General features: G+C 36.9%; 1 protein-coding gene across 9 annotated transcripts in view; it reads left to right on the top strand.

Moving 5' to 3' along the window:
• YAP1 (Yes1 associated transcriptional regulator) overlaps positions 1–26548 on the top strand; it is a 112577-nt gene that overhangs the window by 49177 nt on the left and 36852 nt on the right. For 5 of the 9 annotated variants that reach the window (XM_063093552.1, XM_063093551.1, XM_063093558.1 and 2 more), the window contains exons 3-4: positions 1376–1491; positions 22736–22855. In XM_063093552.1, coding sequence (XP_062949622.1) covers positions 1376–1491; positions 22736–22855 — 236 coding nt within the window. The remainder of the gene's footprint in view (positions 1–1375; positions 1492–22735; positions 22856–26548) is intronic. The other 4 variants (XM_063093555.1, XM_063093553.1, XM_063093559.1 and 1 more) reach the window with 1 other exon arrangement.

The raw sequence follows: 26548 nt of genomic DNA, 5'->3' as shown, positions 1-26548 counted from the left end.
TTTAACATTTACCTGGTTATTTATTATGGGATGATTCAAGAAGAGAGAACTCAGATTTGAAATTTAATCAGTTACAAAAAATTATTTGGGGAGTTTATTTTTAAAAAAAACAATACCACATTTCTTCTCCCCCCTTTCAAAAATAATATGAATTTATGATTCTTTAATAATAGGAAAACCTAGCAAAGCAGAGTTCTATAATTTTATCATCTAGAACTAAACACTGTTAAAACACTTTGTTCTGCAGTCTGTTCTTCCTATATACTATCACTGCACATATATGTATTTTTAAACAATTAGCCTTATACTGTACCTACTGTTTTATAACCTATAACTTTAAAAAACTGTATTGTGAATTTTTTCCATGTTATTAAATATCCTTCTAAAATATTTTCAATATCTGCACAGTAGTCCATCATATGTAACCATATTTATTTAACCAGTCCTCTACATTGGATTTTAGCTGTAATTCAAATTTTTGCTGTCTACAAATGATACCGAAGAGAATTTTATGTATAAATCTTTGCGTACTTCTGGCTATTATTTCATGATAATTTTTAAGGTAGTTTTATTTGCATAATGATATTTTTAGTTTTTGTTTCACTGAAACAATGAAACTTTGCTGGAAGAAGGAAACTAGTATTAATTGAAAGCTCTCATTTACCAGATACTGTGCTAGATATCTTATAATTTCATAGAATCTTTAGATGTTTTCATTCTCTGTAATATAGATGAAGAAATCTATATGCATACGTATATTTTGCAGTATGTTAACTGTGTGTAGAAAATGTTCTGCATATAACAAAGGACTTTGTGCCAGAACATGTTGTTATTCAGCAGTCAGGAGAAAATGAAAACTTACAGATAAAGTTTTTAATTCTATTTTGGCTTTGGAGTATGTATTATAGTAAGACTTTTATTTTTGTGTATTTTACTTTTTAAAAGGTGTTTTAGGCCTAAGAATTATATGTTATTTGGCATTCTTAGCTCTCAGAAAAAAAGTGGGTAATTGCCTTGTGAATCTTGGGTTTTAGTCATATGATTACTGTTTTAGGTGATTAATTTACAAACTACATTTTAATCTTTAAATTAGAAGTGGATGGTAATTGTCAACCTGGTGAAGATGATTTCCCTTCACTTAAAAGTGCAAGCATAACAATTTCGAAACCTATACTTACAAGATCTAAGAGGTGAAAGTTGACTGACTTAAGGAATGAAAATGTCTGTTGCAGAAGAGTGTGAATGACTTTATACTGTAACAGAGCTTACTTAGAACTCTTTGATTATTAGCCCATGTATCTACCTATTTTGATAAGGAAACTGGTTTTTAGGACCTGGTATTTGTTATCTAATGCAGTGGTTTGTTTTGTCGCAGTCACATTGATCAGACAACAACATGGCAGGACCCCAGGAAGGCCATCCTCTCTCAGATGAATGTTACGGCCCCCACCAGTCCACCAGTGCAGCAGAATATGATGAACTCAGCCTCAGGTGAGTAAGACATTGTAATTAGAGCACATGAATAATGCTTATTAATTGGTAAACCTTTCTGTGGAAAACAGTCATTATTCTTTTAAGGAAACTGGAACATGGGTGATGTTTATTTTCTATCCAGTTTCATATATGAGACACTTTATTTCAAAACGTATACTATATCATAACCTTGTTTAGTCATTAATGCCTAAGGTGGCCAGTAGCTAAAAGCCAGTAGGTGAAAGTTTAGTTCTTTCACCTTGCCATATCAGTTACGTACTGTCTGGCCTCTGTCTCCTTTGTTAGATGGGTCAAAGGCTAGCCCATTATGCACCTTTATACATATTAGGAAAAGGTGCCCCTTCCTCTGGGAAGATTCCTGGCATCAGAGATTGGAGTATTTGGGCTGGATTTCTCATCACTGTCCTGTCCCCTACACTTTACTCCACTGCTTAGTGCCCTGGTTCATGGCACAGATGCCAACAACAGTTAAGTGGTGGCTCTAGTAGCCTTGATGACTTCCTCCTTCACAGCCCATCCATCTTTCCTATCCATCAAACTAACCAACATAATATTAGTAGCTACACTATAAATTTTCTTAAACAGTAGCCTTTGGCAAGGACTGTTGGGGATGGGGGAGGAGTGGTACAATTAGTTGACAGAGTCTTCCTTGGCAAGGAGGGCTCAGAGAACAAATGTCTTTCTGCCCCTGAAGATGCCAATGTGTCAGAATGTTTCTGCTTTCCATAACTCTCTGCTCTGCTTTTAATGGGTTGAACACTTGAACTCTAAAGAGTTAGGAGCCGAAAACAAAGAACAAGACAAAATTTGTGATTGAGCTTTTTTTGTCATAACTTTATTTCTATAAACTCTTGAAGAAAAATTAATTTTTAAAATCTTCATTTTAACTTACTATAAATAATTTACTTTTCTCAGAATCTGTGTTTTATATGTGACATTTAACTTAAATCTTAAAACTTTTAAAGGCAAAAAATTATGCAGGTATTTATTGATTTATATATATATATATATTTTTTAAATGACTGGTAAGGGGATCTTAACCCTTGACGTGGTGTTGTCAGCACCATACTCTCCCAAGTGAGCTAACCGTCCATCCCTATATAGGGATCCGAACCTGTGGCCTTGGTGTTATCAGCACCATACTCTCCCAAGTGAGCCATGGGCCAGCCCTGCCAACTATTTTTTTTAATTACCAGATTTTCAAATAACTGTTGTGAAATCTGCCTTTTATTTATGGTCCAAAAAAGATGATTCACATTATTCATTTTTTTCATGCTCTGTCTAAAAATCTACCTAGAAAGTTAGTGACAAATAACTCATTAATTAAAACCTTATTTTGGAAGATTAGCTATTTGGCATCTAACAAGGTTGATTGTGATTCTTTTAGAGCATTGGTTTGTTTGGGTTTTTTCTATTACATTTTCTTATGATAATGGTGTAAGGAAATGAGAGAATTTGGACTCAACTTTATGTTTAAAATCAAAGGTACATATCAACTTATTTTTTGTGGGTTTTAAAATACTTGTAGATGTTTTTATTTCAACTGTCTTGTTTGTAAAATATGAAATGTTTTATATGCTGCATATAAATTAATAGGCATGCTGACGTAGAGCTGAATTAAGTAAAGAGGCAATTTTGGCAGGAATAGTTTCAATGGAGTGGCAAAAAACACGACTGGGTGATTATGAGTGTGGGAGAGAAACTCTGAAGAGAGGGTTATGGATAGAGTTGGAAGGAAGAACTGAAATAGGAAAAACCACCCCTGAAGACACTTTAAGTGGTGGTGGAAGGTATTTAATACTAAGAATAATGATAGTCCCATTTATATGCCAGGCATTCTGTGAAGGTCATTTTGCACTATCTCATTTATTCCTCGTAATGATTACTTGTTAGGTGCTGTTATTAGTCACACGTCCTACATGAACATGAGTAACTTTCCCCAAATCACACAGCTTTCAAGTAGGAGAAGCCAGATTCAGATTTTGGCAGTGGGATTTTGGATCCCGTGCTCTTAATCTGTATGTGAACCAGGGATAAGATAAGTGACAGAGTAAAGCTTTAGAGAAAGCAGAAGGGGATAGGACCTACTAATGCACTGGATGTGCTATTTAAAAATAGTAGTAGATATACCCAGGGACTCCTTCTCCAGAACATGGATGATGTGGGGATGATGTCTGCTTAAGGATAGGCTTTGTTTCTAATAAAATATGCTGTTCCTTAAAGAGGAGAGACTATTTAAAGGGAACACTGAACACTCAAGGTCATTGCCATATTGACTTTAGTACAGATACTGTCAATATCTTCAGCACTTGATTTAATAGCTAAGCCTCCATTTGTATTTGGGACCAAATTCAGAATAATCCAAACTTAAGTTTGTCTGATTCTGGGAATTTTCATATATGGTTAATATATACTTGACCATCCCCATTAAAGGTGTTGTATCAAACAGCAATGATGGGTTAGGAAATGAAACGGCTAGCTGACAGGTGTGGTGAAACCAAAAACCTTTAAAAAACACAACAACAACTGGTCCCCCCAAAAAAGGAGTCAACAAAAGTTTCAAAATGAGAGCGAGGTGTTATATTAATATGTGCTGAGGTTATTGACAATATCTGTACAGTGTGCCCTTTTCACTGTGAATCTTATGCACTTGTCTGTTGTCTTTCCTCTCTTCGCATTTTAGTGGGTATTTAAGAATAAACAAAGGACTTCTACATGGTGTTGAAATGCTTTGGAATGAATGTCACAGGAACTGTAATCCTGATAGACTTCACGTTCACATAAATTTATAGCCATACTTCCATATTAATAAGGTTTCAACCTAGGGGCTCTCTCCATCTGGAAAGCAGCCGTGATGTTTGGTGGCTATGTACTCTCCGTGAGGTTACACAATACAGTTTTTTAAACAGGTTTAAGAGAAAATGATCTTGCTCTCAGTCAAGAATTGTACAGATGCAGAATTGACTTTTTATCTCCTTGAGAAAAGCAGAAAAGTTATGCTCTTCCATGCTTCAAAAAACGATCTTTTAAGGAGTTTTTAAAGCCAAGAATCAGTGAACAAAGAGAATTGTGGGGGCATTTAGATAAGTTTTGAGGGCATTTACTGTTAAAAAGCAGTAAATGGCTTCCAGTTAGTTAAGCCGCTATCTACCAAAAATTTTCATCCTGAAGGGGATGCCTTCCAAATCTGCTAATCTGAAGCCTTCAGATGAAAGAGAAAGCTACACAGCTCTTTTGAAGCACTTTACTGGGTTAATCAAGCTAAATGTGACTTGATTTATGTTTTTCTCACTAATTAATGTGACAGGAACTTTCTAGTTTTGCTCTTTTTAAAACTTCTCCTCATTCAGAATTTGAGTCCGGTTTTGTGTGTTATGCTTTCTTGTTTCTAATCAGACCACTTTCCTTAAAATACTGTCATTTTCTCTGAACTCCCCAAATCTGTTTTCTGCATAATTTTTATTTATTTTTTTATTAAATTAAAATCGATTATACATATTTTGGGGGTTGAACATTGAGATATTGATTAAATCAATATTACTAGCATATATATTGTTACAAATCGTAATTATTCTTTATGGCCAACCTCTCCCTTTCCTCCATTCACTCCCCCTCCCCCCTCTAATTGCCCTAGATTTCTTCTCTCCTTCTGAAAGAATAATGGTTACTCTGTTAACTTGTTGCCTAGATGATCTGTCCAGTGCTGACAGATGTGATCAGGTCCCCCAATATTATCATAGAGCAGATGCTTCTTCTGTCACTCTGAAATGGGTTTTGTGGAAAGAGACATCCTCTTCTTTTCTTTGTCTCTGCTGGTGACTCTTCTTGTGTGAATGCACTCCAGTGGTTGGCGGACCATCTGCGTGGTGGCTGTGGCATCTAGCCACTTTTGCAGCAGCCATGGTTATTGTGGTGGCTGTGGTGGGCCACCCACATGGAGGTGCTGTATTTGGCATGCTCCTTGGCACTGGCGGTATGCCTGGTTGTGGGGTGTGTTTGGTCCCCTTCTCCAAGCCTCTGGTCCCTGGGCAGGCCCCAAGGCGCTGGCGCCATGTGCCTGGTTGTGGGAGGAGGGTCTGGTCCCCTTCTCCATGGCTCGGGTACCCAGGTGAGCTCCGAGGTGCTGGCATTTTGTGCCTTGTGTGGGAGGAGGGTCCAGTTACCTTCTGCATGCCTCTGGGTCGGGCGGGCCCCAAGGTGCTGGCACGGTGTCCCTGATCATGGGAGAGAGGTCCAGTACCCTTCTCCTAGTCTTGGGTCCCTGGGTGGGTCCCAAGGTACTGGCGTGGTGTGCCTTGTTGTGGGAGGAGGGTCTGGTTCCTGGCTCCATGCCTCGGGTCACTGGGTGAGCCCTAAGGCACTGGCTTGGTGTGCCTGGTTGTGGGAGAGAGGTCCAGTCCCCATCTCCGTGCCCCAGGACCATGGGCAGGCCACGAGTCACGGGTTTGGTGTGCCTGGTTGTGGGAAGGGGTGTTCAGTCCCCTTCTCCGTGCCTCGGGTCCCTGGGTGGGCCCTGAAGCTTTGGTGCGGTGTGCCTGGTTGTGGGAAAGAGGACCATTCCCCTTCTCCTTGCCCCAGGTCTCTGGGTGGGCTCCGAGGTGCTGGCATGTTGTGCCTGGTCGTCGGAGGGTGGTCTGGTCCCCAACTTCATACCTCGGGTCCCTGGGTGAGCCCTAAGGCACTGGCTGAGTGTGCCTGGTTGTAGGAGTGAGGTCCGGCCCCCTTCTCCTTGCCTCGGATCCCTGGGCAGGCCCCAAGGTGCTGGTGTGGTGTGCCTGGTTGTGGGAGGGGGGGTCCAGTCCCCTTCTGCATGCTTCAGGTCCCCAGGCTGGCTCCAAGGCACAGGTGCGGTTTGCCTGGAAGTGAGAATGGGGTCCCCAGATCCAAGTTTCCAGCTCCGAGGCAGGCCCCAAGGTGCTGGTGGTGTGCCTGGGCCAGAACTAATTTTTTGTCCTTTGCTTCTAACACGGGGGGAACTTCCTGTGGGAACCAGTAATTGAGCTGTGTGGTTGTTTAAATTGCTACTTTGCTGCCGTTTCCCTAGGGAAGGCTTTTTGTGCAGCTCAGGGTTTAATGGATGACCTTATAGGTACTTCTGGCTCTCCAGAGACCTGGTGGATCTGTATTCTGTAGAATCTCTGATCTGGGCCTGAGTTTTTTCATCAAACTGCAACCCATGCAATTCTGCATTCCTGACCAGTCTCCTCTGAGAGGTCCTGTGCTGATTGGGGGACAGATCGGCTGTCCTTGCTGTGTCCTAGTGTTCCCCAGGTGGGCACGTCTCCACCACCACCTGTGCTGCAAACACTTGGGATGGGCTCTGTGCTGGTCCCTTGCGATGACTCACTGGCCTCTGAGTGGCTCCCTTTTTTCAGTTGTTCTGGCTCCTCGTTCCTGCATGGATCTATAGGAACCCTATTAGCAGTCTTGCTGCCTCCTAGTAACTCCATCCGAAGGGCACAGCTGCAGCTTCTGCTGGCTCCTGCTCCTTGCGCTTATCAGCTCCGGCCGTAAAGCAGCCGTGGCCCGAAATGCTCAGAGCAGCTTTTTCTTTCTCTCATCGTAGTTTCTCCTTCCTTCATGAACTCCGTAAGTCCTCTTCCCCTGAGCTCCAGCAGCCCCGGCTTGGCTGATGTTACATATTTATAGTTGTAAATTTGGTTGATTTGTGGGAGAGAGTGGCGCTGCGAACCGTCTATTCCGCCATCTTGATTGGATCCCCCTTTTTCTGCTACTCTTCTGCATAATTTTTAATGATTGACTAGACTGAAAGATTTTTTTGAGATACATTCCAATTCTAAGATTCTATGAAATCTCATTTCTTTCATTAAGTCTAATTTGGTTTAGCAGAATGATAAGAGATTTTGTTTTTACAAGTCCTCTTTCAAAATACATGGTTGAAATGATGGATTTCATTACTAGACTGGAGACCTGTGTTTTGTAATTGGGCAAATTCCCAAATATGTATAATTGAGAAATCACGCAAAACAAATATACACCTGAAAAAGTTTCTAGAGGCAAGATTCACCACATCCTGTGAAGAAGATTAATTTGTATTCTATAGCTGTGCCAGTTAAGTGGCAGGTAAATTACAATGAACTTTGTGAAAGGAATTTTAAAGGTTAGGAAAAGAAATAAAAATGAAAGGAAGTTTGAATAATTCAGTAAGATAATGGTTCTGTTTTACTTGATTCTGTATTAAAATACATGATATATACACACATATATAAGTCCTGGTCTATTAAATTACTTGAGGTGGTTGCCCTTTAAAAGTTATATTATAATATAAATAAGTTATTATGCTTATAGTATATTAATTTAATAGCATTTTGATACATGCTTGGGATCTATATAAAATAGTTCTCTACATACTGAGAGTTAGATACATATTCAGTGTTTTTTTTGTTTGATATTAGAAAATAAGGACTTGGGGAGAGAAAAGTGGTATTTCTACGTGTATAAGATGTATTAAGTTTTTTAGTAGTAACTTGTTAACACTGATCCACAAGATTACTAAATCTTAAAGTAAAAGTCAGGAAAGTGTACTCTGAGATGATCCGGAAATAACTGTGTACCAAAAGGTTGGTAGCATTTAGGATCATTAAAAATCCTAAGCCTTGATTTACATTAAGCAAGATCAGTTAACCTTTATCTGATTTTTAAAAATGTCCATTTGGTAACAATCCAAAGCCAGTATGTCCTATTACAGGTATATTTTAAAGGATTCATTGTTTTTATGTTCTTAAAATTAGAAACTATTGGCATTTGCTTGACTTAATTTACCCAATCTACTAATGCAGCACTTTCTGATTTCCCTATTCAGAAAAACTGCATGGAATTCCTAGGAATACCTCAAGATGGGTGGAGAACATGCCCTCTTGATTGTGAAGGTGATGCATGTTAGGGGAATGTGCAAGTGCCTTCATTGCAGCGGGGGTGGGGTGGGGCACACACGTTCAGAAGCAAGCAAAGTGCAATATAGAACTGTCTTAATGTTTGTGTGTTGTATTACTCCTGCTTTGTGTAATCTCTCAGAACATACAAGACCAAATAGGAAAGAGAGATTAGATTATTACCAAGAAAAATGATAGGTAGAAAATAGATGTGAAACGTAAAAATGTCAGGTAGACCATACAGTCCAACAATCCCTCTACTGAGTATATACCCAAAGGATTGGAAGTCATCATGTGGAAGGGATACCTACACGCCCATGTTTATTGTAGCTGTATTTACAATAGCCAAGATGTGGAATGTCCATTGACAGACAACTGAATAAGGAAAATGTGGTATATATACACAATACCGTACTACTCAGCTGTAGAAAAGAATGAAATTCTGCCATTTGCAACAGCATGGATGAGCTTAGAGAAAATTATGTTAACTGAAGTAAGCCAGGCACAGAAAGAGCAATAATAATACACGTCGTCATTCGTAAATGGGAGCTAAAAAAAAAAAAAAAAGAAATGAATAAAAAAAGAAAAGAAAGAGAAAGGAAGGAAGAATCACAACACTTCGAACTTTCAGAAGGAGTGTTCAGAACTGTAGTTATTAAAGGTGGAAAGGGGGGGAGAGGGTGGGGGAGGGAAGGAGGGTTAGCAAGAAATTGTTTAATGAGCACAAAGAATGATTGTGTTTTATAATGATGAATATGCTAATTATAATTCGATCATCACACACTGTACACAGGTATTGATATTCAACTCTGTATTCCGAAAGTATGTATAATCAATTATGTTTCCATAAAAAAATTGACAGGTAAAACATTGGTACAATGTTTTTAACTTTAAAAAGCACAGAAGAGGGTAAAGATATGTGAGAAGTTGCAGAACTGATAAGTTTTAGGTGTTGATAATGCCTACTTTATGTGTTACAATTCATAACTTCGAAGTTTTGCTTTTCTCTTTTGAAACTGAGAGACAACTTAGAATAAGGGTTAAGACCAAGGGCTCTTGAAAGCAGGTGGACCTGGGTTTGAATACCACCTGTCACTTATTGCTTATGAGATCTTGGACAAATTACTATATCTACCTATCCTCAATTTCTTCACATGGAAAATGGGATAGCAACAATAATAGTAACACCGAACTCATAGGGCTGTTGTGAGGATTAAATGACACAGTCTGTATCACTTAATTGGCACATGGAAATTATTGACAATATACAGTATTTGGTATGGTATCTTGCATATATAACGGGTAAGTTAATGTGGTCTGATATTTTATAATTTAATCAATTTATAGTAACTGATAGCCACAGTTACTTCCTGTTGACCACATTGTCTTTAGGACTATGTTTATCTCTATAAGCTTTCTACTGTCAAATATGGGTTGTTGACTCTTATCCAAGTGCAGTGGGTTATCTCTGGCTTTCAGATTCACTTAGAATTTCTGTCTTTTAGATTCACTTAGAATTTCTGTTTGGTTATAGATGTTAGAGTTTAACTATAAATACAGGGGGGAGGGGGTTTACATTAATCAAAAATTTCCTGGGCCGGCCCGTGGCTCACTCGGGAGAGTGTGGTGCTGAGAACACCAAGGCCCCGGGTTCGGATCCCATATACAGATGGCCGGTTCGCTCACTGGCTGAGCGTGGTGCTCACAACACCAAGTCAAGGGTTAAGATCCCCTTACCGGTCATCTTTAAAAAAAAAAAAAAAAAAAATTTCCTGATTCTTCCGAAAGTTCTTGATTAGGATGGAAATTGTCAGTCCAAAGTCATAATATATGGAACAAGTGAAATCAGACAGGAATGAAACTGTAATAAGTAAAGTCCCAAATCAGAGCAATGGAGAGACAGAGACAGTGTGTTTTATTAGTTACTCTCAAGTTCCTATCCCAAATATATTTTAAGCAAAAAAAAGTTTTTGTTTTTTAAACAAAATGTGTTCTTTTTTCCTTGTCTGGAAATTTAGGTAAGTTAAGAAAAGTTGGCCATAGGACAAAGGAAAAATGGTAAAAGCAAAAGCATAATAATCCAGAATCAGTATAACCAATCCTTGAGAGGCTTGGTTTGTTTTATACAGTTTGTGGCCAGACTCATTTGATGATTAAGTTCCTGAAAAATGGTTGGTAATATAGAAACAACCACCCTTTTTCTTTCTTAAAAATGTAGGTCAGGGGCCAACCCCGTGGCGCACTCAGGAGAGTGCGGCACTAGGAGCGCAGCAGTGCTCCCACGGCGGGTTCGGATCCTATATAGGGATGGCCGGTGCGCTCACTGGCTGAGCGCGGTGCGGCCGGTCACAAAAAGACCCCAAAAAAAAAAAAAAAAAAATGTAGATCAGCCTATTTCATTTCAATAAAAGATACAAATAAGCAATAGGTAGGAAATATGGAGATTTTAAAAATTTCTTTGTGAAATTTTTTATTAAACCCAGTGATGGCTTACACGTGGAACTTTTTAATCATGGCTATTGACTGCTGCATAATGAAGCATTCCACTCATTTCAAGACAGCTAATGGACTCTATTTTACTCTGATGGTGAGAGCCTTTCACTCTTTCTCCACTGGGATCACTCTTGATATTACCTGATTTGATATTACCTGATTCCAGTCATGTTTTTGTTTTTTGGGGGTGTGTTGGGGGTGGGGGGAGGCTAGCTGGTATGGGGATCTGAACCAGTTAAGATTTTTAAAAGAAAAGTCTTTATTTTTCGTTCCTTCTTCAAAGAAACCCGAATTAATTGAGAGGTGGGTACACAGAGTTACTTAATTTTTCAGTAGCCTCAGATCAGTATTTTCTTATAGTGCTGCATCTTTAAAAAGATATATTTTAATTTGAGAATCTTGATATGCAAAATAATTATCTAACTCTCAAATGTGTTGGAGAGAGTACTGTGCTTATATACTTAGTTATATTCTTAATTATTTCAAATAAGATTTTCTTTCCTGTCCTTTTTGCTTTATTTTAGAGGTTATCTTCTAAAGCAAGGGAAAATATATAGAAACTCAAGATTATTGAATTCTCTTGACCTGATCTTAGAGCACAAAGAACAAGTATTTTTTCAAAGTCTATTAGAAGTCTTTGAAGTAATCGTTTAGGAAAGTAAATTCGAAATCTGAAAGTTACCAAGATCTTATTGTAAATACTGAATCTAATAAAGCAGAAAAGGATATAAGCTTCTGTTATTTTAACTAATAGAAATTAATTTAGAAGACTACAAGGATATAAAGAAAGAGGTTTTAGATGCATGACTATAATTGCCAACAGCTCTCTTAGTCAAGTGAGTTATTACATATAGTGGGGCTTAAAAATAGAAATGTCTGTGTTCAACTTTTTTCAGTGATTATTTGTAAATTTTTGGAAACTGTGCCCAGCTTTGGAGGAGAGAGAATGAGAAAGAGATTAAATTATTCACATTTAAGTACCAAATAAAATGCCTGTTTTATTTCTTCTCTTGATGAGTGTTGGAATATTAGTTTTGTCTTTCCCACTGATTTCTAAATCCTTCTGGGTTACTCTATTGCTACAGTTATTTTATGACTCATAGGAGGAATATTTGTGTGAAAGATTAAGATGCTAATTCTTTAAAAATGATATCCATAGACTACCATATATAGGCAGCACAAGTGAAATGGAATAAATCCTGCAAAAGTAGTCAGAGTTTTCTAAAATAATATATTTTTTTGATGTTAGTAAGATAAGGAGGTGGTAAATCTTGCTTTAGATTAAAATTTTAATGCAAGGTGGTTGCTTTATTTGAACAGTCTGAAGTGTAAGCTTTTTGAATTTTGTTTTGTTTTTTAAGCTATTTGTTTTTGCTTCAATAATACTTTACAGAAAGCTAATATTTTATAAATAAACCTACTAAAACTCTAAGCTATTTAAGTTAAAATCTAGAATACTCAAGTTGCACTGAAGAAAGTCTGAAAAATTGTATTAGAAGGTTTTCTGGGTTTATACTTGGCCTTTTCTTCTAGGTAGTTTATCCAGCTGTAACATGACAAACAGGAATATGATTTTTAACAGTCTCATAGTTTTACTTTGAGACAGTTGTATTTTTCCCTTTCTAAATCATTCATTCAGTAAATATCACATATCCTACTCTGTACTAGATACTGTGATGGCCTCTAGAATTGCAGAATCAACTCAAGACAGACTTTTTCTATATAGTTGTAGCAGTAAATGTTATGGCAGATGTATGTACTGAGTGTTTTGAGAAAGTAGAGAGGAAGAAAACCTGACTTAGTAGTGGGGAGAGAGAGTAGAGGAGACTTCTTTCAAGGAGGAAAGAGGTTCATTCATTCCCTCAACTAATATTGAATACTTACTATGTGCCACGCACTGTTCTATATTATGAGAATATAGGCTGGCCTGTTAGCTCTGTTAATTATAGAATATAAACCAATATGCAGTGTGTCATATAGTTAAAAATAGAAAGAAGAAAAATAAACCAGTATGGGTCAGAATAATTATCTGGGGGTGGAGGGAGATATTTTAGATAGCTTCTCCAGTGCAGACCTCTAATTGATGTCTCTTGAGCAGAGACCTGAATGAACTGAGGATGAGAGCCATTTGAATATGTGCAGAAAGGTGGGAGAATGTTCCATGCTTAACACAACAGCCGGTTGAAAGGTCATGAGGCATGTTTGAGGAACAACAAGGGAGGTCATTGCATCTGGTACAGTCAGTGAAAGATAGCAGGGAAGCCACATTACATAAGGTCCTTGTAGGTTTTACACAGAGTAGTGACATGATCTTGAATAAGTTTTTTAAAAGTAGGGAGATTAGTTAGGGGGCAGTTCTAATAACCCAGGGGAGAGGATGATCAAGATGGTGGCGGTGGAAGTGGTGAGAAATGGTTGGATTCAGGACGTGAGTTTTAGTGGAAGAGTGGGAATTAAGTTTGATGAAAAAAAGAGAAAGTAAAAAGTAGCAGTAGATGGGTGATTACTGAGGCCTAAAGCCCCTAGCACCGTATAACTAGTGTTAGAATTGTGTGGAGATGAGACTGAAGACATCACCAGAATATCTTTGTGTGATAAGCTAAGAAGCTTGAGCCATAGCCTGAAACATTTGGGCACCATTAAAAATATGACTCTTCTTTAGGGGACTTACCCTATGGTTTTTCCTGTTTTTCTTATTTGGTCATTTGATCTTTGAGATCCAAATATGTCATTTTCTCATATTTAAACCCACCTCCTTGTGTATGTTATATATGAATTTTAATAAGTTAAATTTATTATTGGAACAAAATGACAGAAGTATTCCAAGAAAGATTAGAGAACTGACTTTTAAGCACCTAATATGAGCCATGCCCTGTGTCAAGTACCCTCTCCCATAATCTTCTCAGATCCATTTAGAGAATGTTCATCTCCATTTAATAGATGAGGAAAGTGAACATCGAGCAGGTTAAGGAATTTGCCCAAGGTTAGAGGGCTAATAAATATTGGATCCAAGATTTTAACCCAGGTCTGTCTTAATCTAAATCCTTTACAGTTTTCTCTAAACTATGTGGTCTTTCTAATGTTGACTGTGAGGCTAAAATCATATTTAATTTCATTTGTAATGGATCAAAAACTTTTTGGTTTTTTTTTTAACTAAGTAAGCTGATGAATAGTACTTTTGCTGTATTGGTAAAGTTTGTTTTTTTAAATGTCAGGTTATTTTATTTATTTGTGTTATTTATTTATTTATTGTTGGCTGGCTTGTACAAGGATCTGAACCCTTGACCTTACTGTAACACCACACTCCAATCAGCTGAGCTAACTGGCCAGCCCCCTATACTGGTAAAGTTTGAGTTAATGGTAGTTCTTTAAAAGGTTTAATGAAACAGATGAACCTTATTAGTCTTCTCTATTCTAGAGCAGTGCTTCTCAATTTGTAGTGTGTGGAGGAATCGCCTAGGGATTTGTTAAAATGCAGATTCTTGTTCAGTAGGTGAGTAGGCGTGGGGCCCGAGTGAGTATCTGCATTTCTAACAAGTTTCCTGAGTGAAGAGGGTCTGGAACAATTGTGGAAGAAAATATAGAACCTGGAGTGTTTGATGCTTTTAGTACCTATGCAGTACTGTGTAATGTCTGACTACAGAGGATAACCCATTAAAGATCTGAGAATTTGTCCTGCGAACTTCATGGAGCCCTGGGCCAGAGGACTCCTTCCTTAGAGGAGGTGAGGCAAGGTGATCTTGTGGTACATACAGTGTTTGGAGTTAAGAAAGACCAATTTGGAGGCTAATTTTGTCATGGAAATGTGAAAGTTTACATTAAAGTTTTATTTGAGGGACAGATGTAAATGGTGTTTTAAAGTAAAGCCCACTCAGAATATGGGAACAAACCTTGTGAAGTGTCATTGTCCAGTTTATGGAGAAGAAAGACTAATATTAATCCTGTGAGTGGCATTAAATATATGGGGGTCATCTACACAAATGTGACTGAAGCCATGGGATTTCATGAAAGTTCCAGGAAATGAAAGATTTTTTTAAAAAACCCAACTTTTAATTACTATTTGTCATTCTTACCGTGTAGTACTTAAGAACGTGAATTCTGGAGAACTAGACTTGTCAGAGTTTAAATCCCTGCTCTGCCAATTGCAAGCTTGTAGCTTGGGCTGAGTGATCTTGGGCAAGCTAACTTTTTTTTGTAGTTTACTCATCTGTAAAGTGGGGATAATAATAGTAGTTACATCATGAGGTTGTTAAATGAGTTAGTATTTGCTTGCAAAGAACTTAGTCGGTGCCTTGTAAGAACCGTTTGTGACCCATCATAAATATGAGACCAAAATTTCAACTGAAGTTGGTTAAAATTTTAAAATTACATTCCTTTAAAGAGTCTTTGAATCTACTTTTCCAGCTATTCCTTCTGCTTTCTAAAGAGGCAACTTCTTGATAGATGTGTACTTTGAACCACTCATCAGGGTGTGTTCAGTAAACTTTCTCAGTGTCCTGTGTGACTTTATTCCTGAATCGTGAGGCAGATGAGAGGGAGAGGTTGATCATGTAACTTTGGTGTAGTTAATCAAGACTTTCTTGTTTGATTAGATATTGCAAGTGATTTTAGTTATTTAATACAAGAGGGTCCTTAGGCAAGAGCAGGAAGTTGATGTTGAGTCACCTTCAGTATTATGATGTGGAGTATTTTATTTGGTTTTGAAATATTGCAGGAAGTTAGTATTTGCTATAGTAGATAAGTTATCAATCAAGCAGTAGTAAATTCTACATAAAAATGTTTTATTCCCTAAGGATAAGTAATTCTAATTTATGAATTTAATTATAGTCTACCACTCTCTTTTGCTTATTCTAATTCAAATCTCTTACCCTCTTTACATCTCATTAAAATGCTGGCCTCTTTCTTTCTTCCTTCTTGAGAAGGAAGGGCCTATTTTTTATCTTCTCTTCCCCAAAAGGCTTTGGTGTGGTGGTCAGGCATGATAGTCCAGCCTTGAAAAACTCCCAGTTCTTTTCCATATCTAAGGACGTACCTCTTTAGAGTATATAAAAGTGAATTGAGATGAAAATATTTATTGCCCATTCTGATTCGTCTAGAGGTTGGCCATGAGTTTGGGGGGATTGGCATTATCCTTTAGTAATGGTAATCCCCTTTAAGTATTATCCATTTAACCCTTTACTAGTTGAAATAATGAAAGGTTTTTCTGGTCAATTCTTGATCATAAAAACTAAGTGAACCACTGTACCTCATTCCTTGCTTATTCTGTCCCACCCACACACGCTGGCCTTTTTACTCTTTCCCCTGCCTGGAGTACTTATGCCCCAGATTGTCACATGTTTGGACATGCCTTGCATTCAGGTCTACACTAGTCAATGCAGTCCTTCTTGATCTCCATTTCTAATAGATCAATTCCCATTTTTCTTTCTGCATTTCTGCCATTTATTTTTTTTTCACTGCACTTATTATTAGCCAACATAGTACTGTACATATCTGTCTTCCTGTCTAGAACATAAGTTCTGTGAAACAAGGACTGTTTTGTTTATTGTGATATCTCCAGGGCCTAGAATAGTGCCTGAATATAGTAGGAGCTCAATAAATATTTGTTGAATGAAAGAATTTGCAATATTCCGTGTGCCTTCAGTTTAAGTGGCACCAAATAATAGAGAAATTGAACTTATATAGAAAGAATGAAACTGAATATTTTGTTTCACAAGCATAAATAAATGATTTTATTTTATTATTATTTTTTTTTTTTAGTGGCTGGCTGGTTTGAGGATCTAAACCCATGGCTTTAGTGTAAAGAATTTTAATTGGATTTCATTTTGATTACATGCATTTCAGCCATTGTTTATTCTCACTCGAAGGCACTATGCTGGACAATAAAATGGAAAAAATGCATAATATATACTCCTGTGTTCAGGAATTTCATAGTTTATCCAGGAAGAAAACATACATAATGAAATAATACTGTATGGTAAGTGCAATGGCATAGGTATAAAGAAAGTATTCCGCCAGCACAGAGAAATGGCTCTTCATTTGCACTGAGAAACTAAAAATAGTTTGAAGCTAAGTGGCCAGGAATAATTCCCATGGATCACATCAGTTCTTCTTACTTCCAGACTACCTACTCCTCACTTCTATCTGATCATCAAAGGACAAACAACATAATGAATTTTGATCTACTTCTCCATAATAATAGCGTGGGCCATCCATGTTTTAAAAATGAGAGAACAAACAACACCATTCTTATGGCTGCTTTATCCTAGTAGAGGGAAGCCATTTGCTTCATTCTTATTCTAGCAAGTGTGGCTTGTGCCATTCTCAGACAAGTAGGGCTTGATAGATTGATCTCTGAACTTCCCCCCACCACTGTTCCCAACAATGAATAAATGTCATTGTGTATATGATGGATAGATTGAAGAAGCAGTCCTGTATCAGCTAAAGAATTCTAAGAGGTAATTTTAGTATTTTTTTTTTTTCTTTTTTTTTTTTTTTTTTGGCATTTGGCCGGCATGGGGATCCAAGCCCTTGACCTTGGTGTTATAACACTGCACTCTGACCAACTGAGCTAATAGGCCAGCCCTTAAGTAGTTATTTTAAATCTTTGGTTCTCAAAGTGTATTCCTTAGAAGAGAAGCATCTGCATCATCTGGGAATTTTCAGGCTCAACTCCTGACCTAATGAATCAGAAAATATGGGGGTAGGGAGTGTTTAGCAACATGTGTTTTAACAAACCATCCAGGTGATTCCAATGCGTACTAAAGTTTGAGGGCTACTGTTTTAGATCATCTGATGTAAATAAAATAATTGCCATTTAAATTTACTTCATTTTATAAACTCCATATTGGAGAAGTTATATTTATAACACACTAAAACCAGAATATAAATTGAACTTAAAGGCATCCTAAATTTATTTTGATCTATCCCTGTGATCTCCTCTTATAAATTTATTTTTGTGGGAAGCCCAGATCCTCCTTGGACTTACTGACCTTACTTCATTCTAACTCTAGCCCAAACAGATGCTTGAATCAGACTTTCATTGGCCTTTGTAACTTGATTCAGAAAATATGTTACTTATGCTTTCTCACTTTTTCATGGATATTCAGCAGTTAGCTTAGTTTAACAAGATGACGTGGAATCCTGCATTAAGAATCAAGTCACTGAACTTCTTCTAAGGATCCACTTGACTAAAAATTTTTTTGTGTGAATAAAATCTGGATCTACATTGTTTTATTTTATTCACATTTAATCTTGAAGAATTGTTTCTTCTTGTTTTTTCTCTTAATTCTGTTATTGAAGATTCCATGTGGTGCAAAGCTAAAAGGTTATCTTTTCTTTTCTTTTTTTTTTTTTTTTTTGTCTTTTTCGTGACCGGCACTCAGCCAGTGAGTGCACCGGCCATTCCCATATAGGATCCGAACCCGCGGCGGGAGCGTCGCTCCCAGCGCCGCACTCTCATGAGTGCGCCACGGGCTCGGCCCAAAGGTTATCTTTTCTAATGTATTCCTTACCTTTGATCAGCAGCTTTTTTTCAATATACAGCAAGCATCCTATTTGGCCATCCCTTTCCACATGACATTGTATTTGTACTCACAGAGTGTTAAGTGAAAGACATGTGAATATATAAAATGTTCTTTTCTGTTTATCATACATATTTTGGTATAAATTTGACTGCTCACAAAATTATTGGTATAATTCTATTTCATACACACATTATTTAATTCTTTAATTGGAAATATGGTGAGAAAATAGGCAACAGTCACTACATTGTTTATACTAGGCTTATCTCTCCTTTTTATATTCATGTCCAAAACTTATGCATTTAGAGGTTTGTTTCTGATTGTATACAGTATACAAGAACAGTGTTGTTGAAAGTTTTCCTGAATTTAATTTTTGAAGTCTACTGTTTTTAGTGAAATTTATAGTTAGTGATTAAAACATGGGTATAAAAGGGATAAAGTCACTATTCCACTTTGAGAATTTAATCTGTGAAAACACCGGCATAAGTTTTGAGGGATGTTTATGTCTTTAGGAAGTAGCATATTGTATGGGTTAAAATAAAAGCAGAAGCTCTGAAACCAGATTTCTGATTAGTAACTACTTTAGGCAAGTCACTAACCCTCTCCAGACATCACTGTGTTCATCTACATGGTGGGGATAAGAACAGTGCCTAGCAAATGGAACTACTGTATGGATTTAAATGTGATAATGTGTGTCATCATTATGTGATGGTAGTAATGGAGCTAGTAGTGGAGGAGGTAGGTGCTACTGCTGTCAATGCCCCAGTCGTTGTGTGTTGCACTATTATTTATAACGGGGGAAAAAAAGAAACAGCTTTGATATCCAACACTAGGGAAAGAGTAAATGAATTATATAGTGTATCAGTACAATAAGATCTGTGAAGCCATTAAAAAAGAACAAGGTAGACCTATGTGTTGTGTCAAGAAAAGGTTCCCATAATATATTAAGTGAATAAAGCAAGTATGTTACAGATAGAGCACACCACCAGTGGGTATGCAGGTATTATGGAATGTGCACAGGAAAAAATCCAGAAGCATGTTATAAAAATTGAAATGGCTATATGCATTTCTAATTTTTGTTTTTTTTTTTAACTTAAATGAACTAAAAATTAATACAGATGTGAAAAAGTTTAAAAGGGAAAAGACACTAGAGTACTGACATCTGTTACATTTGGTTTAGAAACATGTTAATTGAAAATAATGTATGTACTACATGATTTTAAGTTTATTTATAGAAAGTTCAAAGTATTAGATAAAAGGCAGGACATTCATTCTTCCCTTAAACATTTATTGAGCAGCTATTCAGGGTACTAGCCTACAAATTTTTAAAGATGAATGACCTGCTCATTGTCAGGAGAACAGATATGTAAATAAGTAATCCCAGCCCTATCTGTTAAAAGTTATTAGAAAATAGAAGAGGAAAATAATTTTTATCTGGGAAGGCTGAATTGAAGAGGATCTGAGCTGTTGCATGATGAATGAGTTTATGTGGGGTGGTAGTGGAAGAATGTCTGTGATAATGGGAACAGTTTATACAAGGACATGACATGATTTAGTGAAAAGTTGGTGGGAAAATTGGTGACTAAAGAAGACTTAGAAAGTGAGTTTAAGGGCCGGCCTATGGCTCACTTGGGAGACTGTGGTGCTGATGGCACCAAGGCCACAGGTTCAGATCCCTGTGTAGGGATGGCTGGTTTGCTCACTTGGGAGAGCGTGGTGCTGACATCAAGTCAAGGGTTGGGATCCCCTTACTGGTCATCTTTTTTTTTTTTTTTTTTTAAGTGAGTTTAGCTGGTATAGGATTTGGGCATTTTCCTTTTGATGGTGGAGAGCAGTGGGAATGTTTTTTGGTTTTTTGTTTGTTTTTAATAAAGCTGCCTGGTACCGGGATTTGGGATTCGAACCCTTGACCTTGGTGTTATCAGCACCATGCTCTCCCAATGGAGATAATTGGTCAGTCCTTAGAAATGTCTTTTAGAAGGCAATGAGTGACATTTAAAAGTTGATTAGAACATATTTTAAGAAGAAAACCTTGGTGGCTATTCGATAGAGGACACTGGAGTGAGGTGAGATGAGAAATCAGTCACTGGGGAAGGAACCTTTATGGCAGTTAAGAAGAAGAGCTGGTAAGTATTGATGGCTGAGTTCTTAGGGATGGACTGGGGCAGATCAATCAAAGAATGTAAGTGAAGCCTACAGGATGGAGTGGGTGGAGCAGGTAGGGAAGGTTGGTTAATATCCAAGATACCTCTCTTGGTTCTGTGTCAGACAGCTAAGGTTTATGTTAAAACAGTTAAGGTTATGTTGTTAGAAAAAGATACAGAATGCATATACTCAAGCAGTTTCTAAGGCTCTGATGAGGTCTCTTGGGGTTGTTGAGTTGAGGTTCCCAAAGGCACTGGTGTTGATTCTTTTCATCGCCGTGATGAAACTTAGAATTTTTAAACATGATTGTTTTTCAAAAGAAATTTTACAGTTGAGCCGTCTTCACAATTAAAGGTAGTAGTAAACCATTGGTATTGAGTTTTGGAGTTCTGTCTTCCTGGTGGGGAAATAGAGCCCAAAGTTATGGTGAAATCTAGTGAGAAAAGGTTTGATTTTTATATGTGTTAAACAGTTTTGCTTCCCATTCACCTTTTAGTAAAGTTAGGATGCCTACAGAAAATTCCAACTCTGGACGTGGTTAGCATTGTGTACATAGCTCCACATCCAGGACTGGAAGGAGGGCCTTCCCCCTACGGACTCTAGGCATGCAGAATACTTCAATTCCAAATGTCTGCATTTCCTTACAATAGCAAGTTGGTCTGTTCCTGATTCAAATGAAACTGGCCTAGAATTAGGGCTTTGGGTCCCATGGGCATGTGTGAGTGGCCAGTTTAACCAAAGTTACTTACTCAGCACCACCCATGAGGCTGGCTTGTACTGACAATATAGAAAGAAGGAACTTGTTCATTTTTGCACAATAGGCATATTGAGTCTCTGGTCCTGAATGTGGGAGATGAATGAAGTGTAGAGATGAAGAGCAATTAGACTGCCTGGGTTTGAGTATCATCTCTGACGCTAACAGCTTTGTGGTCTTATACCAGACTTTAACCATTCTGTGCCTCAATTTCCTCATTAGAATAAGTAGTACTACTGCTTATGTCGTTTATTTTTCTAAGGATTAAATGAGCTAATGTACATAATATACATAGAACATGCTAAGCACTCAATTCATGTTAGTTCACAGAAGAAAAGATTTTAGGCATGTACTCAGACTCTTTCCAATTTATACTTCTTGCCTTGCCTCTCCTGACTCCTGGTAGGAATGGGAAGTGGGGGAGTTGAGAGGAATAAGGATACAAGGAGGAAATATGTTTGAATACTTTAATAATTTATTCCAGGCCTCTATTGTTATTACCTCCCAAAAGCAATTGTCTCGCTTCCTTGCTCTTGTAATGATAGAAAAATCTTCTTAGAGTTAACTGCATTTTTTAATCCTATCTCCCAGATATTGTTTCCTCCCTCTACAGCTTTGAAATGGTATCTTTTCTCTCTTCCTGAGAAATTTGCCTTCCAGCTTTAGCACTAATCTGCCCACTTCCAAGCCTCTGACAAACTTAAACATCCAACCATAACCCCCACCTCCTAGCAATTTCTGTTCTGCTTAAAAGTAAACTTTTTTTGGACTGTAGTTTTGTGTATTTCGGTTTTTCTTGGTATGAGCAGTCACATAAATAACGGATATAAAGCTAGCTGGTTAGCTTAGTCTGTTAAGAGAATGATGCTGACAACACCAAGGTCCAGGGTTTGATCCCTGTACTGGCCAGCAAAATAATAATAATAATAATAATAACAATAACAAAAAGAAAAAAAAAATAATGGAAATAAATGGAGCTTGGCTTAGCTAAAGTATGCTTTACATTAAATAGAATGTTTAGGTGTTCTGGAAACACTTGGATGTATTTTTGTTAAAGAGCCTTGGTGTCCCTAGAAAGGTACTGTCACAGAACTGATTAGACTGGGGGATAGTCCCTGATCTGTAAGCACTTCCATGTCTTGTATTAAGAGTAATAATTATTTGGGTCATGACTTCCAAAAGGATTTTTTTTTAAATCTGACTTTTTTGTCCATCTGTGTCTTTGGGGATGTTGATTTTATTATTTGGTGGTTTCTTTTTAGTGGAGAAGATTCAGGTATATAGGTTTACCTTTCTTCTCTGAACACAGGCTTAAATCTGTTTAATGAATTGTTTTATGTCAAGATGTGTTTTCTTTTTAAATTAGCATCCTCCCCCCTACTTTTTTTTAGGTGCACCAAATAAAAACCAACGATGATTTTTTTTCTGTATTATAGGTCCTCTTCCTGATGGATGGGAACAAGCCATGACTCAGGATGGAGAAATTTACTATATAAACCATAAGAACAAGACCACCTCTTGGCTAGACCCAAGGCTTGACCCTCGTTTTGGTAAAGGTTCATCTCAAAACCTTTTTAGATATTTTTGATTACTATTTTTTGTATGTGAATTTGGGAAAGCACATTTAAATAAAATTGCATTGCTTTGTAGTATTAAAAAGTGACTCTGCCCACCCAACTTCTTCCAGTACTATTTTTATTCCTCTCATACCTCTCATTTTAAGTTTGACAAATTTAAGTCTTAATCAGATTTTTAGCCTGGGCTCCTCAGGTTGGGGTATGTCGTAGTGGCTGACTAACCAGAAACACTGTATCTTTCATATTTTGGGGGAGACATAGTGATCTTGCTTAAAACAATCTTTCTAGCTGTAATAATCAGATTGTCATGCAATATCTAAAACCTGGAAATACCAGCTTTTCTCAGTGACCTGGTGTCTGCATTTGTTTACCTACCGAGAGTGGTGAGTACTATGCCATTCCTAGATATCCTCTTGGTGGGGGGAACCCGTCACCCTAGAAATGGTCCAATGAAAGTATTTTCTCCTTCTTTTGGCTTTTTTTCTTTTAAAAGTAAAGGCCCTTGTCTTTGTTTTTCATTTAGGAAACAAAAAACAAGCCATATTCCCCTCCAAATTATCTAAATAATTTCCATTTGCACAAAGGAGCCCTCCACTCCCAAATATGCACATTTTGATAAGGGTGTACAAGTTCTTCGCTGTGTTTCTAGCCTTTTTTTTATTTTTTATTTTTTATTTCTTTTTTTACTGTTTTCAGTTTCTTCGGTTGGGTTTCTGAGATATTTTTCCAAAGCCATGGAAAATGAATCTAAAAAGGAGCAGATAATTGTGGTTTTGAAGCTTTGGTCTTGGACTAGATGCAGCTAAATGAAAACAATGTGCAGATCACCGAGTAGGTCATACTGAGGGGACTGGGAACCTTTGAAGCTTTACAGGGGTTGACCTAACAACAACTGCGGGGCCCTTACGGGAAAGAGGAATTAACTCTGTGAATGCCATCAAAACACAACCCTGGGGGAAAAAAGAAAAAGAAAAACTCTGTCCTGGAGCTGGTTGGGTAAAATAACTTCCCTGTTAGGAACATTATGAACAGTTCTCCTGTGTCTTATGTATACCTTAAAACAAACAATATTCTGGTTTGTCCAAACTGACAGATAGGTCAGCTTTATAGACTGACTGAACCCCCATTCAAGTAAAGTCAAAGGTGGCAGAGACTGTCATTTTGACAGATATCTGGTTTGGCTTAAATGCTGGCCTTTTGCACTCCAAGACCTGTTTGGGTGTTAAAAAAGTGATGGGATGGAGTGTGTTAATAATTTGCAACTTTAGATTCTGTTTAATATTTGAATAAGCCCGTGTGGTTGAAACAGGAAGCCACGTAAGGTAGAGAATTTAATAAATGTTGCCACTTGTATGGACTGGAACAATAGCAGCCATGTTTCCTTAAATCATCTTTAATGAAATGATTTCAACTTGTCTACATTTCGGAAATTTTAAAGAATGGTACTGTGGGTTTTTCCCCCCCAATCTAAGGTTATGAAAGATGATGATCAACTCTCAACTGACTGCAGAGATCAGGAATTAGAACAAAGCTTTTTATTTATTTTTTTAATAAGTATTTTTAGTTAAAACAGTGAAGTAAAACAACTTACTGTGAACTTAGGTAGATCTGTTGATTACACACACAGCTTGGTCTTTTGTTTTAAGCAGGGGAAGGTACTGAAAAAAAAATACCCCCTCCCTACCTCCAATATATATGTATACACAGCATACAATTAGATATGCCCCCCCCCCCCGCAAAAAAAAAGTTTTATTAATTTCTCATATTGCATTTAGTTTCCCTTTTTGGGCCCACTCTGTATGTGTATCCCAGACAGCCTTGACAACATGCCAAAGCCTTTTATTTTGTGGCCCGACTTTTAATCTGTTCCAGACCTTTTCAGTCAGAGAGCTCAAGTGTAACTGAAGGGGAGCAGGAAAGAAAAAAATGTGTGGGTTTCTCTGATCTAGAGTGACAGCAAATAGAGACAAGCTGTTAGCTGCTGGATTTGAAGTTTTCCTTGAAATCTGAAGTTCTGTAGAGTGGATTATGTTTTATCTTTGGCAAAGAAATATAAACTATCCTCTTATTTCTGACCCTTTGAGCCATGCAAACACAAACAAATGGTATAGGTTATTGCTTTCATTGTTATGGAGTTTGCTTTTCTATATTCTCCAATCTGCATTAAAGTATTTATAAAATTTTAGCTTAAGTCTAGTAGACGTGTGTCTTTTGGCATCTTAGAATGGAAATTACACCTCTGTAGGAGCTTATGACTTACCTCCTGCAGACATCAACACCTTTTATATTTCTATTCTTTATCATGTGCTTTGAGATAAATTATATTTAGAATAATTTATCAGTCTTCATTCACATCCCACATGAAGTTAATAAGTTATCTATGTAATTTTAGGAAATTAAATAGTAATTTGTTGTAATTGGCTCTTTTTTTATCTGATTTCCTTATTCTTTAACATTTAAAACTAAATATCTTTTATATTTATAATATTTTAGAGAATATTAGTAATTCATAACATCATGATGTGACATCAAATGGCAATAAGGATGCACTGATACTGAGTTTTGAAAAAGGAGGTTTTTTCTTTTGTTTGTTTAAGTAATCATATTAGGAATGTTTTTACTCAGTATTAAAGAAAATGGATCCTTCGAAATTATGCAGGCCATTAAATTATTTTATATAAACACATAAGAAACTCTTTTTCCTGTAGATTTTGTGTAATTCCTGTTCTTCAGAATGAAAAAAAGATCTACTCTAAAACTAACAGTCAATGAACTGATCTTTTATTTAATGTTATTGTCCCTATTGTTTATATAAAAAGATGTATTAAAATATTGTTAGAATCTGTGTTTTTGGAAGCAAGTGCTGATGGCACGACTGAGATAAAAATGTTTGGTGTAAACAAAATACAAGGGTCTTCAGAAAGTTCATAGATTCGTATTATCTTCTAATTCTATTTTTTCTCAAACTTTTAAAAATATCTTCATATTATAGCCAGAGATTTGGGGGGGAAATTATGCCTTTGAGTTTTAAAGGAAGAAATGATTAATTTAGCATGGCAAAAAACAGAATATCCTTTAATTCCTAACTATAATTTTGTGCACAGAAATTCTCCTAACTATAATTTTGTCCACAGAAATTCGCATGGAAATGTGAAAGGTAATTAAAATTCAGGTGTTGATTTTGGTTCTTTGTTTCAACATTTCCCAAAACTTGTTATACATGCGTACACACAGTGTGTGTACGTGTGTATATAATGTACTTTATTAAATAAAATTAAAAGAATAAGTGAAATTCAAATATCTGTTTAAAAATTTAACTCTTGAGAATCATTAACCTTTTCTCTTTTTAAGACCAAGTATTTCTGATAGCTATTATAATATTTTTCTTTTAATGAAAATGCACCTAATGACCAACTAAATACCTGAATATCTGTCCTATTAGTGATGGAGGAAAAAACACTGAAGGCTGTAGAAATTAAATCTGTAACTTCATTAATGAAGTCTTGGGTAGATAGAATGTCAACATCTAATGACTTGAGTTTTATCAAAGCAAGTCTCTTGACATCCAGGCATTAAAAATGGTTTTTTTGCTTTTTGTTTCTTTACCAACTCTTAAATCGCTACTGGTGATCATAGGTTGTCAGTATTTGATTGTGGACTGTATTATTATGA

This window comes from Cynocephalus volans, chromosome 4 (assembly GCF_027409185.1).
Source record: "Cynocephalus volans isolate mCynVol1 chromosome 4, mCynVol1.pri, whole genome shotgun sequence".
NCBI classification, from domain to species: Eukaryota; Metazoa; Chordata; class Mammalia; order Dermoptera; family Cynocephalidae; genus Cynocephalus; species Cynocephalus volans.
This window is presented reverse-complemented; position numbering and strand designations above follow the sequence as displayed.